This window comes from Pipistrellus kuhlii, unplaced genomic scaffold, assembly GCF_014108245.1.
Source record: "Pipistrellus kuhlii isolate mPipKuh1 unplaced genomic scaffold, mPipKuh1.p scaffold_m20_p_11, whole genome shotgun sequence".
Taxonomy (NCBI): Eukaryota; Metazoa; Chordata; class Mammalia; order Chiroptera; family Vespertilionidae; genus Pipistrellus; species Pipistrellus kuhlii.
This window is the reverse complement of record NW_023425416.1, coordinates 38,831,326-38,844,477: the sequence shown is the minus strand read 5'-3', so window position 1 is coordinate 38,844,477 and position 13,152 is coordinate 38,831,326. Positions and strand designations below refer to the sequence as shown.

The 13,152-nt window shown below is 40.8% G+C and overlaps 1 protein-coding gene across 4 annotated transcripts in view; it reads right to left on the bottom strand.

The window, feature by feature from the left end:
* CMC1 (C-X9-C motif containing 1) overlaps window positions 1-7,010 on the bottom strand; it is a 52,058-nt gene extending 45,048 nt beyond the window's left edge. For 2 of the 4 annotated variants that reach the window (XM_036431662.2, XM_036431663.2), the window contains exon 1: window positions 6,799-7,005. In XM_036431662.2, coding sequence (XP_036287555.1) covers window positions 6,799-6,817 — 19 coding nt within the window. In that variant the 5' untranslated portion in view covers window positions 6,818-7,005. Of the gene's footprint in view, window positions 1-6,798 lie in introns of all 4 variants that reach the window. The other 2 variants (XM_036431667.2, XM_036431666.2) reach the window with 2 other exon arrangements.
* Between the last annotated feature and the right edge of the window lie 6,142 nt (window positions 7,011-13,152).

Genomic DNA, 13,152 nt, shown 5'->3' with positions numbered 1-13,152 from the left:
GGAGTTTCAAAAATATTCTGAGTAATGGCAGTAATACCAGAAAAAGTGTAAACACTTCCAAGATAAAGATCTGCTCCTCTTCCTTTTGTGGCAATCCCACAAGGTTCTATCTTCCAAGATTGTGTTTATTGTGCTGAGTTCTCAGTGCTTATCTCTAGCTCCAAATCTAGTCTACCCACATTTTCAAGCATATATTGGTAATTTCCATGTCCCATCAGCATTGCGATTCCAACTTAACATTTCTATCAATACAATTTAAATCTTCATTTTGCCATCTCAGTGGTTATGTTATCCTCCTCACCTAAATAAAATCACTTCCATTTACACAGTACACAGAAGAAGCACAACAAATATTTGCAGAATAAAGGAAGGAGGGGGATGTAGAAGAAACTGTTTTAGAAACATCATCATGTGCATGAGCAGGTATTATGAAGCAGCTGAGGTTCATAAAGCTCAAAGCAATCTTGCAACATGATCTAGCAAATAACTGGTGGAGTTCAAGTCCAGCTCTATCATCTGCCTTTATTTTCTATCTTCTACCTCTTATTTTCTTTTCTTTTAAAAAAAATATATTTTATTGATTTTTTACAGAGAGGAAGAGAGAGGGATAGAGAGTTAGAAACATTGATGAAAGGGAATCATCGATCAGCTGCCTCTTGCACACCCTTTACTGGGGATGTGCCCGCAACCAAGGTACATGCCCTTGACCGAAATCGAACCTGGGACCCTTCAGTCCGCAGGCCGATGCTCTATCCACTGAGCCAAACCAGCTTCGGCTCTATCTCTTATTTTCTTATCAAAGTTTACTTAACTAAAATCAAAGCCAATAATTACTTTTCCATCCCAAAGTTCTCCCTCAAACCGTCACATGAAAGTGACTTCTCCTTCCTTTACACCTGAGATTTTGTGGCCGCCAATACTATTGGTTCTGGTCACATCTGGACTGACAAATGTATCACACATCACACTATTTGCAAACTCTTCTCCTGAATGCTGTGGATTAGGCGGACAACTAATGCGCGGCTAGCTTCCTTGTTTTAGAGGAAAACAGAACCACCCTATTGCTCTGATAGATGGCCCCAGACAGGGAGAGGCCAGACTGCCAGACAGTGGGCAGAGATCTCTCAGAGGTGTGTGAAGCCAGCGGCCATTACTGCAGGACTCAGAAACCAGACCCTAGTAGGGAGGGGCTGAGGAGAAACCAAGGTTGTCTGCACCACCCCGAGACTCCGCCCCATCCAAGCAGAGCACAGAAGCCCTTCCAGTGGTTAGCTTTCTCGTTCACCGCGAATAGGACTCTATGCTAAGTGTCTGATCGGTCACTACAACGTTCACTGACCACCAGGGGGCATTTGCTCTGACCGGTAGGTTAGCTTGCTGCTGGGGTCTGGCCAACTGGGATTAGCTGAGAAGGGCTGGACATACCCTGGAGCTCTCCCACAGTTCCTCCCTGGCTAGCCAACCTCCTACAGTCCTATGGGGACTGGGTGAAAAGGTCTCAACACACTCTGGAACCCTCCCAAGCTTTGAAAATATTTCTTCTAATTAATTTCCTTTCAATGTATACGAATTTGTACCCAAATAAAATGAACAAGGGCTTGTCAGAGAAATGACTGGTCCTGGATCGGCTAAGCCAGGTAGGTGTAAGCTGAGCCAGGGACATCTTGTGTGAGAAAAAAAGATGCTCAAAAATGCTCTAATAATCCTATAAAATAAAAGCATAGGCGGCACAGTGTGATGTCATCACAAGATGGCTACCATAGATGACCACCACAAGATGGCCAACAGGGGATAGCAGTGTTGGAAGCGGTTATGAGGCGATCAGGCTGGCAGGCAGAAGCTGTTAGGGGCAATCAGGGGCAGGCAGGTGAGTGGTTAGGAGCTAGCAGTCTCATATTGTGAGAAGGATGTCCAACTGCTGGTTTAGGCCTGATCCCACAGTGGGACAAGACCTTGACTACATGATCAAAATTCATACCACCTTTGAGAGATAGAGACACATCATGTGCCTCCAGAAATGATATTCTGAGAAAAATATACCACTTATGCAGTATTTGCTGAGAAAGCATAACCTCTATCTAATCAAAAGTCAATCAACACAAAATGAAGTTCTACATGTCACCCCTTACCTAAAAACTTGCAATGTCTTCCCACTGTTCTTAGAATATAATTCAAACACCTAAAATGTTTACAGGAGATTTCATGACTGACAACCCTTCCAATGCCACAACACACTTCTCTTTGATGTCAACTCTTTCTTATGCTTTTTACATAAGCTAATGTTTTTCAACTTTCAGTAAACAACCCATTAGAGGGTTGTTAAATTAATCTAGTGAGAAAAAACAATGTATTTTTTAGTACAAACATACTTTAAGTTTAGAAATTTACAAAATGTAGAATTTAACCAGATTTTTAGTTTTATGAATACAATTCAGGTCTAAGAAAATCCTGTAGATAGTAGCAATAATAAAATCAAAAATTTTCTTATCAACAACATAACATATTAACTACATAATGCTCAATTTTTTTTTCCAAATCTGTTGAGATATCTAACTCAAAAATTTAAAATTTCCAGTAAATATAAGTGCTGTACCCCTATTGCTAATCTACCTACATCCCCACTGGAACCACTGAAAGAACTCCTGCAGCCCAGACGCCAAAAGCTACTAGAATGACATCTTCTCAAGATACATATACTTGAAATATATATTTTATTGATTTTTGTACAGAGAGGAAGGGAAAGAGATAGTTAGAAACATCAATGAGAGAGAGTGCAATGAGATCAGCTGCCTCTTGCACAACTCCTACTGGGGATATGCCCGCAACCAAGATACATGCCCTTGACCGGAATCGAACCCGGGTCCCTTCAGTCCCCAAGCCGAAGCTCTATCCATTGAGCCAAACCGGTTTCGGCAAGATACATATACTTTAAACATCTACTAATACAATGTCATAAAATCTCTGATCCCATGTCTACTCCCCCTGAGCGCTATCACTGTCCTATCCTCCTCCCCTAATTAGATTTCTGGACTAAAACACGAATGGAAGGACAGGGACAGACACACAGATATGGACACGTTGATTAAAGAAACTTCTCATGCTGCCCCTGCCCTTATTGTGCAAAAGTAGAAAATAAATCCCTATTAATTGAAGGGGGAAGGAAAACTTCTTATTCTAAAGGAGAGATGGGAAAAAAAAAAAAAAAAGGGAGGAAGGAGTCTCTTCTAGTTATTAGAAAAAATCAGAAATCAAAATGATCAGGCCCATTCTTGTGAGTTGTCATCTGGGTATATAATCATGTTAGAATATTTATTGGGAATCTGAAAATAGCAAAGGCCTAACAGGATGTTCTTTCAGGACTAGTTCTGGGCTTGATTTTCCATTAATGGGCTTTTTTACAACTTGTTAAGGGGCAGTGTAACTTCTAGGTGTCAAACAGAGAGAGAAATAATTTTTGACCTGTGGAAGAGAAAGGCCCAGAAGATTATAGTTTGTGATCCTGTCTTAAATAAACCAGCTTTCAGCTAAGCCAGCAATCTATTATATGAAACTGTCTATGTATCTAACTTCTCAAATACTTTCTGAACTGTTTTTTACATTTTATTGGTTCCTTCACTAATTAACAAGTTGAAGAAAATCTTCAATCTTCAGCATGTATTCATTTTATATTTGCATGTGTAATAATTTTATCTTTTTTAAAATTCTACTTTAACAAGCAACACTTTTTAAAAAAAATATATTTTATTGATTTTTGTACAGAGAGGAAGGGAGAGAGATAGAATGTTAGAAACGTAAATGAGAGTCATAAATCAGCTGCCTCTTGCACACCCCCTACTTGGGATATGCCCGCAACCAAGGTACATGCCCTTGACCGGAATCGAACCCGGGGCCCTTCAGTCCCCAAGCCGACGCTCTATCCATTGAGCCAAACTGGTCCCGGCAACAAGCACCACTTTTAACATTGTTTCTAGAGATGATCATGGGTTATACATTAAAAAAAAGCCACCTTTGAAATTTTCAATCACTACATTTTCTAGATTTTTAAAAATATACAATATTTGTGGAAAGGTTTATAAATTGGTAAAGAAGCTATAGCTTGGAATAAGATTTACTATGTTTAAGTCCTAGTACTGAATAAGTTATACTATATATTTCTCTATTATTATTATTATGCAATCATAGGTCCAATTTATGGCTAAAGATGCAGAGAATTTCTTCTGGGAATCAGAAGATGAGACTGATAAGAAAACAAAGCCAAAAGACTAGTCAATAAAAGGGGAAAGAGTTCAAAAATAGTGGTTCTCCTCTACTCTGCATATTGTCTATGGAGTATTTTACATGCCAGAGGCTTGGGCAACCCAGGCCCTAGTATTTTTCTCAAATGCTACAGCCACTTTTCCTGGGTGTTTTGGACTCTCTCCAGCTTTTCCTCTCAGCAATCAGATAGTAAGGGGAAATAATGAACACAATTACAGATAATAAACTTACAAAGAGTGCTATTATTACCTCGACGCTAACATAAAGAAAAACAGTTTAAATAAAATTATGTATAAAAATAAATATGCCACCTGCGTTTATTTCATTATTGGGTTCAGAGTTTCTTGAGAAAAGTGGACTCTACCGTTACTTAAAAGCTACTGATAAGAGAATATCAAACTTATGATCTCAAAAAGTGTAATCTAAGCCAACGGGAAAACAAAGTCGTTATAGAAACCTCATTTAGCATAACTATAATATCTACTCAGTATGGGCACATTAGCATTGTGGACTGTAAAAAAGCAAGAGAAATATCAAAATGTGAGCCTATGCTTCAACTTCTGAACCAAATAAAAATAAAGTTAAAAAAAAAAAGCAGCTGACATTTGTATACTGGAATTTAAACAAATAAAGAATTTTTTTCTCTAAGATCTTTCTTCTTGCTGACTCTACTTTCTTACTTTCCATTTTAATCTTGCTTCCATCCTCGCTTTTGTCTTAAGTTCTCAGTGATCATGTCATTAGATTGACCATTACCATCCACCCAGTTGTTAAAAGTAAAAAGCCTGAGGAATTATCTTTAATACCTTCCTTTCCCTCACCACCCTTATTCAGTATAACAGCAGGTGCTATCAATCTCTAACATCTCTTAGTTGGTCTCCAAGCATCTACTCAGCGTGTCCTCCTGGCCGGGGTGACAATTGACACTTCCTCATAGTGTTCTTGATTGACCACTATCTAAAATAGTCCTCTCTTCACCATCTACCACAGGACACTGCTTATCTTCTTCATAATGTTTATCACAGTCCAAGTGTGTGTCTAAGGTGGGGAAGTGGTAGTTGTCTTATTTCTTCTACCACCAGAACACAAGCTCTATTTGAAGTAGGGATGTTGCTTGTTCTACCTCTAGGGCCTAGAACAATACATGACATATAATGGGCACTCAACAAGTAGTTGTTTAATCAATAAATACTCAAATGGGCTGGAAAGGAAATTATTTGAGTTCTATCTAGACTTGGCTCTATCAGCAATTAGCTGTGTGGCCTTGAACACGGCACAAGATTGGAGTGGGCTAAGAGTCTCTGTATGAAGATTTTTTTCTAAATCTCCCTGCCTGTCTAAATTCAAAAACAAAGGCAAACAAAAGCCTTTAACCTCTGTATGGTATGAGGTTACTATGAATGTCCCTTCCAGCTCAGAAATACTAGAACTGTATAGGCCTCCATCTGCTTTCCAATCTGAACTTCCCTCACTGACACTCCTCCTACCCCCACCAGCCAAATCCAAGTGTTCACCCTGCAACCAAGCATCACGTGGTGCACTTTCCTGACTCACATTTGCTTGTTCTGCCACATCTTCACCAATTCTATCTTTCAAAACCCACAATTGTTAACTGCTTCATAAAGTCTGACCCAATCACCTGGCCCAATATTGGTATGACCTGCATGTGTTTTTTTATGCTTCAAATTCTTTTATCCTCTCAACCTCAGTTTCCAAATCTGTATAACAGAGATCTACCATGCCACGCTATTGCTGGATAATTGAGAAGTTTGATAATAGTGTGCAATAAATCTATTGTCAGCAACACATATTTTTCTTTCTCCTTGAGGTCCACCAAAGTGACTTTTTTTTCATTTCTGAATCTCCAAAGGTTTCTCCTCCTAATGCCTTGTGTTTTCATGCCCTTAAAATGAAGGTAATGAATTATATCAATCACTGTTTCCTCCAAAAATCACGTTGTCTGTACTATGTTCTTACATAAAAGAGCCTAAAGCAAAGATACCACAGGTCAGCTTCCTTAAGGGTGGGAATTGGAGGGAAACTAAAATTACTGTTGCAAATGGGAGTGGGGTGTGAGCATCTACGTTAAAATAACCATGACGACGACTTTGGTGATTCTTTCCAAAGAAACTGCCTCTTCCCACAGGGATCGATCCTGTGTGTTGATGTGTTTAAGTTAGGCTACAGATATTTAAAGGAGGCTGTGTCTCAAAGAAGCGAAAAAAAGAGAATGAGGATGAAGAAACCAGTCGCGTTGGGGAGGAAAATGTTTGTAAGCCACAAATGGACTGGAGCCTAGACAAGAAACCCAATGCCTTTGCCTAACCCTGACCACGAGGAGCGGGAAGACGACCTGGAGCCCAAGGGAAGGAACGGGGGCTGACCAAACCCCCTAAGCAGCCGGCCGGACGGGAGGGGACGTCTGCGGAAGCGGTGCCACCGCAGGGCCAGCGCCTCTCCTGGGCGGCCCCAGCCCGCAGGCCTGCGGTTACAGCCCCGGGCCGAGACTTCAGCAACAACCCCCGCTTCCCGCCCGCGTACCTGCCGGGTCGAGCGCCATCTCGGCGACGGAGAACGCAGCCGCGAGGCCACACCCGGGCAGGGGGCGGGGAGGGGAGGAGCCTGGGTGAGGCCGCACGTGCAGCCGCCCGCACGGGCTTCCCGGAGCTGCACGGGAGTTTGAGCGCGTTGCCCTTCACGAAGCGCAGCAAGTCCCTTTCCCTCTTCCAGAGTAGCTACTTCCGCCTCCCATTGCGCCTGCGCTCCCCTGGCCCCGCCCCTAACTTGTACAGAGTGGAGTGCAGGTCTCAGTGGGCGTGGCCGGGAAGGGGCGTGGCCGCGCGCGCCTTGCGGGGCGGAGCCGACTCAGACCCACTCAGCCAGGGTGCCCGGAGCCGAAGCTGTGGACCTTTGGGACTGCGCCTTCCTTGGTGACACGGTCTAAATCCAGGCTCCAGGCTCCACTGCCGCTTTGGGAGAACCAAATGAATTATCCTCTTCGTTTTTTCTTGGTTAACGTTCATTCATTTATAAATGTCTATTTCATGCTTGTCAGGTTATACAACCAGGGTTTTGAACACGAGGGGAAAATAATTGAATAATAATAAGATCCCCATTCTCGAGGAGCACCGTATTAATGGGGGAGTGAGATGCAAGCAACACGCTGTTAATTGTGATAAAAGCCACACGTGCGAGATATGCAGTTTAGTATACCATAAAGGTGGTACAAAGTGTGCAGTAGCATTCTCTCTTTCCCAAATCAGTAGCCTGTGGCTCCTCTGGAGGTTAAAATTTTTAATTGGGCGCTGTTTAATGAAATAATATCCTCAGGCAGTATAAATCCCACTCTTGATCATTAAAACTGTATGTTTTGTGAGGGAAATGAAGTAAGGTAGTAACCATCCTCCTTGAGAACTCCAATTGCCTTCTTCCCATCTGAAGAAACTTCCTGGTGACAATTATGCTAATTTCCACCCGCCGACGGGCCTTCAAAAGTGCTTTCTTGTCATCCCCACGTTTAGCTAGCTCAAGCCTCCAAAGGGTGACATGCAGCCAGGGACAGAGGGGACAGATGTTAGAGAAAGAAGGAGCAGCTGCTTCTTCCCTGCAAGGGATTTGGGGCTTTCAAAATGATCCCCTCCCCACCTACCTGCAGGCCCTCCTCCCCTGCTGCCGCTTCCGCCTGGTCAGTTGGCAGAAAAGCTGACCGTCTTGGAGCAGGGCTGGGAAAGTGGGTCTCTGCTCAGCAGGTCTTCCGTTTAAGGGCCTATTTGGGCATAGCGGTCCTTATTACAGCTGTAGGTTGAGGTGCCAAGGTGAAGAATTAATGTTTCACTCTGCCAAGCAGGAAATGGGCTCCTTTTCCTTGTATGTGTTATAAATGTGCTTAGAAGCACACCACTTTCATTCTGGTTCCCCTTTTATATTTCTGGAGGTGAAGGACTTAATTTAGAAAGTAAATTTTTCTGAGGAGATGATGTGGGGTGTAAAAGCACAAGTCAGACACACAGTTAATTACACGAAATCTTCCTACATGTAAAAGAGCATCATGGTAAAGGGGAAACTTGGAGAGCTTTTGTCAGAGACCTAGGTACCAACACCTGAACTTGCATCATGGCCCATTAGCTTTCTGACTTAAGTAAGTTCCAATGTTTCTCTGAAGTTTAGTTTCTAATTTGCAAGGTTGTTCTCAGAAATAAGTGTGATATCATATAACACTGTTCTAATAATTAAAGAACCACTTCTAGAGGATTTGCCACACTTTTGTTATAACCATTATTTATATCCTATATAATAAAAGCCTACCCATCTGCCCACCTATCTTTCAAGGTCTAACTAAGTGTCCTACCATTCATTTGACCGTTCGACCAGTCACTATAACGTGAACTGACCACCAGGGGGCAGATGCTACAACCAGTAGGTCAGCTTGCTGCTGGGGTCTGGTTGATAGGGACTGGGCAAGATGGGCCAGATATGCCCTGGAGTCCTGGAGGCCTTCCTTGGTCCTTCTCTGGCTGGCCAACCTCCCGTGGTCCCTCTCCAGCTCTGATTGTGCACCTGTAGGGTCCCTCGGTCTGGCCTGCACCCTCTTGCAATCTGGGACCCCCTCAGGGGATGTCACAGAGCTGCAGGCCAGGTCTAGGGACCTGTGCACCAGGCCTCTAATTTTTTATTAAAATCAACTCACTTTTCAAAAGATTTAAATGGAGACTATCCACTTTTGTCCTATCTTAAGTAACACTATTTGTAAAACCATGAATTTTTTGTGTCCCAGAAAAGGGACTGTTACCCATGTCACACTATGAAGAAGCATTAGCAAAAGCACACCTCATTGCCTGGTATGTAATAGTGTACCCCTCTCTCAAACTAGATCATCTGGGGGCAAAGCCTTTACTATCTAATTGGGAAACATAAACCATTTCTTAAAAAAGTTAAATCATAGAAATTTAATTGGCAATTCAAAACAGAATTAATTTCCTAATATATCACATTGTTAATAGACAATTCTTTGGGCATTAACTGCAATAGGCACATAAGGAAGAAGAACACCTTGTCCTGGAAATGAGGAGGTATGTACGTTTTATCAACCATGACCCCTAGGGCTCAGACAGCATCTATCACCTAAATGCCCCACAGTAAGTAACCTTTCACAAAGGATTAACTGCCAGGATGGTTAGGAGAGATTTCAAGATGTGGTAGAAATTATGGTAGGCCTTGAAAGATGGGTAGGCAGAGAAGAGGATGTCACACTAGGAGAAAAACAAGATCAAAAGCTTCTGGGATTTGAGACGTTCTTAGAGGATAGGAAGGGCACAGGAAAGGAGGTAGATAAGAGGTGGAACCATATGAACAATAGTGTGGGGGTGTAAAGCACAGGGCTGCATGGAGGCATGTGGATGGTAATGCCTGAAAACACTTCAATGCATTTGAAGATTTGGAAAGCTAGGGCAGATGAAAATAAGATAGAAATATGTTAGAGGGGGTCAGATTCCCAAAGCCTTGAACATTAGACTGAGGAGTGTTGACATTTGTCCCTATACACAATCAGGAGCTGTTGGAGGTTAACAAATAGAAAAATGGCATTGTAGTCAACGTGATGTTCTCTAAAGATTTTCTGCAGGATAGATTTAGGTGGTGAGGAGAGACCCAGGAGATAAGCAGGACAGAGAATAACCTATTGCAGTTCAGGCAGGATTAAAAAATAGCTTAAACTAGGATATGTAGAAATGTAAAAAGAAAGGATGGATGTAAAAGTAATTGCAAAGGAAGAATCTAAACTTTATCATTAAACTTAGGAGACTAGAACAAGGAGGTTAGAATAATTTCTAAGTGATCCCATCCTAGACAAATATATACAGACAAATGAGAATATCATGGCAATGCATATATTCATGCCTCATAATCTACCTTGATCCTCATTACTGGGGAGCAATACTGAGACAGAAGCTGCAATAATAGAAGCAAGCAAGGATAATGGTTGATCCACTGAAGAGGATATGAAATGAAGTATGTTGACTAAACATTAGTACACATATATTTACATGGATTTCTTAGTCTAATATCCAAGGAATGTACAAGTACAAATATCTAAATTGTTTATCAAGTCTATCTTGACCGTACCTATCATTTATGTTGACATCCAGTTGGTTATTTTAAAATATTGAGATGATCAGTCAACCCCTGCTTGCTTCTAACTCTGCCCAGCAGCAGAATTAAAGGCTTTCCACTTATAGCTCTGCTCTGCCTGATCTTTGAGCCAATGAGAATTAAATTTGGGAAAATATTAGAAGCTCCCATCCCTACAGTAGATGGAGTTTGGAATTAATTCCTAGCTAGAAGATCACTATCCAAAGGGCGCCATTGGCCCTGCTTTCTGAGCTATATAATTCAGCCCCTTCCCACACCCATATGGCCTTGTACCCTCTCTGATTTGAATGGGCTTAAGTTCAAGTGGACACATATTAGTTTGCTAGGTCTGCCATAGTGAAGTACCACAGACTTTGTTGCTTAAACAACAGAAATTTATCTTCTCACAATCGGAGGCTGGAAGTCCAAGATCAAGTTGTCTGTAGGCTTAGTTTCTTCTGAGGTTCTCTCTCCTTGGCATGTAGATAGCCATCTTCTCCCTATCTCTTAACATGATCTTCTTTCTGTCTGTATCTATGACCAAATTTCCTTTTTTTTCTTAAAATAAGGAGACAACTCATATGGATTAGGGGCCTACCCTCGTGACCTCATTTGAACTTAAATTACCTCTTTAAAGACATTGTCTCCAACAGTCACAATCTCAGGCACTAGGGACACAATTCAGCCTATAATAATATTCTATTTTTTTTTTTTTACAAGGACTAGAAACCTTCCCTGAATCCCAAATCACTTGGCTAGAATCCTGACACCCTGCCTAACATTAGTCTCTCCTAGAGCAATATACTTTGTCTCTGTTTTCCTGGTGTTTGAATAGGACCTGCTTCAATATGGATAAGTTCACCTGGCCACTTCAGTCAGCTCCTATCTATCCCTCATCACCCACATCCAATTGATCGCAAAGACTTACTCAGTTCTCCCTTAATATATATTTATTCACCTACCAACCACACTGTCATAATCAATCCAACACCTATCAGCAACAGCCTCCTAACTTTCTCTTTGTTCTCCCCTTTATTCTTTCTAATCCATTTTACCCACAACAGCTAATATGGTTATAAAATTTTTAATATAAAATCTTCAAATATTCCCCATATAAATAAAATCCATACCCATCACTTTTAAGAGATTCATAAAACTCTTTATAATTCAGTCCCAGTTTACTTCTTCATCATTTCATGACCAGCCTCCTGTACTCTGCAATTTCCACTATGTGAATTTACTTGCAATAGTTTATTATGAACCTTTTTGTGCAAAAACGGGTAAAATTGTGTGTTTAAAAAACTGGAGAAATTGCAGAAAGACTGTGTAGTAGAATGAAAAGACCTTTGGAACTAAACAGCTAAATTCAAAATTTCCTTCCCCTTATCTACTTTTTAACTGTTTTATTGAGATATAACTAATATACAGAAAAGGGCACAAATTTTTGTGCAGCTGAATGAGTTTTTACATATGTATGCATTTTTTAACTACCATGCAGTCAAAATATATAGTTCATTTCTAGTTATACACAGAATGTTTTGATAAACCCTCTTAGTCAAACTGAAGCCAACAAAAGTAACTAGTCTCTTGACATCTATGAGAATTGATTAGTTTTGCTTGCATCGGAACTTTATATAAATGTAATCATACATGTCTGGCTTCTTTGGTTCAACTTAATAGCTATGAGACTCACTCAATCATGTATCTACGTAGCTATAAGACTCATTCATGTATCTACATATCTGCTCTCTACTTCTAACCTACATTGGGTAAATCTTTTCTCCTCCTCAGCCTCGTTTCCTCAATAACACCACCCTGCATGATTGACTGAGATAGACAAACACTGAGAGTGGTTTCTGGTAAATGGTAGGCTATTCATAAATTCTACCTATTGTTATTGTGATAAATATCATTTGCTTTTACAGAACTGTCCTTTTGAACTGTTATTGCCCTATGTTCAGGTTTTGGCTTTTTTGATGTTATGGTTCTGAGCTATTCTGCCTTCAAGACTGAAATGTATGTTTAAATCAGGATTATGTGAAACACCCTTCAAATGAACAAAGGAGATTTAACAGTGTGCCTTATCACTTATCAGGTGAGAAAAAAAAAAGTGTGAAAAAATCACCTCTCACCTCTGCAGAAGGCTTTCTATATTTCATGTTTTGTTTTTACTGTGTATTGTTTTCTGGGTGGCCTCCTTTGAGACAGACCACAATTTTCTCTGGGGTCAGAGACTTACTTCTAAAAACATGAAATAATAATAAAGATAATGATAATACTATGACATGGCTTTCATAGAGTTATCTTGGCCTTGTGCAGATGCTGTGACTCTCTGTAGAATTTCTCACAGGAGCTGAAAAACTTGACAAACTGAAACAGCAGCATTTTCTATTGTGCGATGAGTCTGAAATATCAGTGATATCCCAGTTAGAGGACCAGCTGCACTGAAAGAATCTCCAGGAGTTTTTGTTTATTTAAAGGAAATAAAGTCAGTGAAAACATTTAGTGCCCAAGTGTCTCTGCACTGCTCATCTGACAGAGAGAAAACTTTCTGAATTCATGATCCACATGGAAAGCCTACTAGGTGCCATGCATTGTTCTGAGTCCCAGGGAAACAAAGATAAGATTAAAACTCTATCCTTAAGAAACTCAGAACCTAAAGAAAGACAATATGTGAACAAATAATTACAGTCCAACATGATAGAAAATGATGTGGGACCCTAGAGGGAGGAAAAATCCATTCAAATTATGAAAGACTTTATATAAATA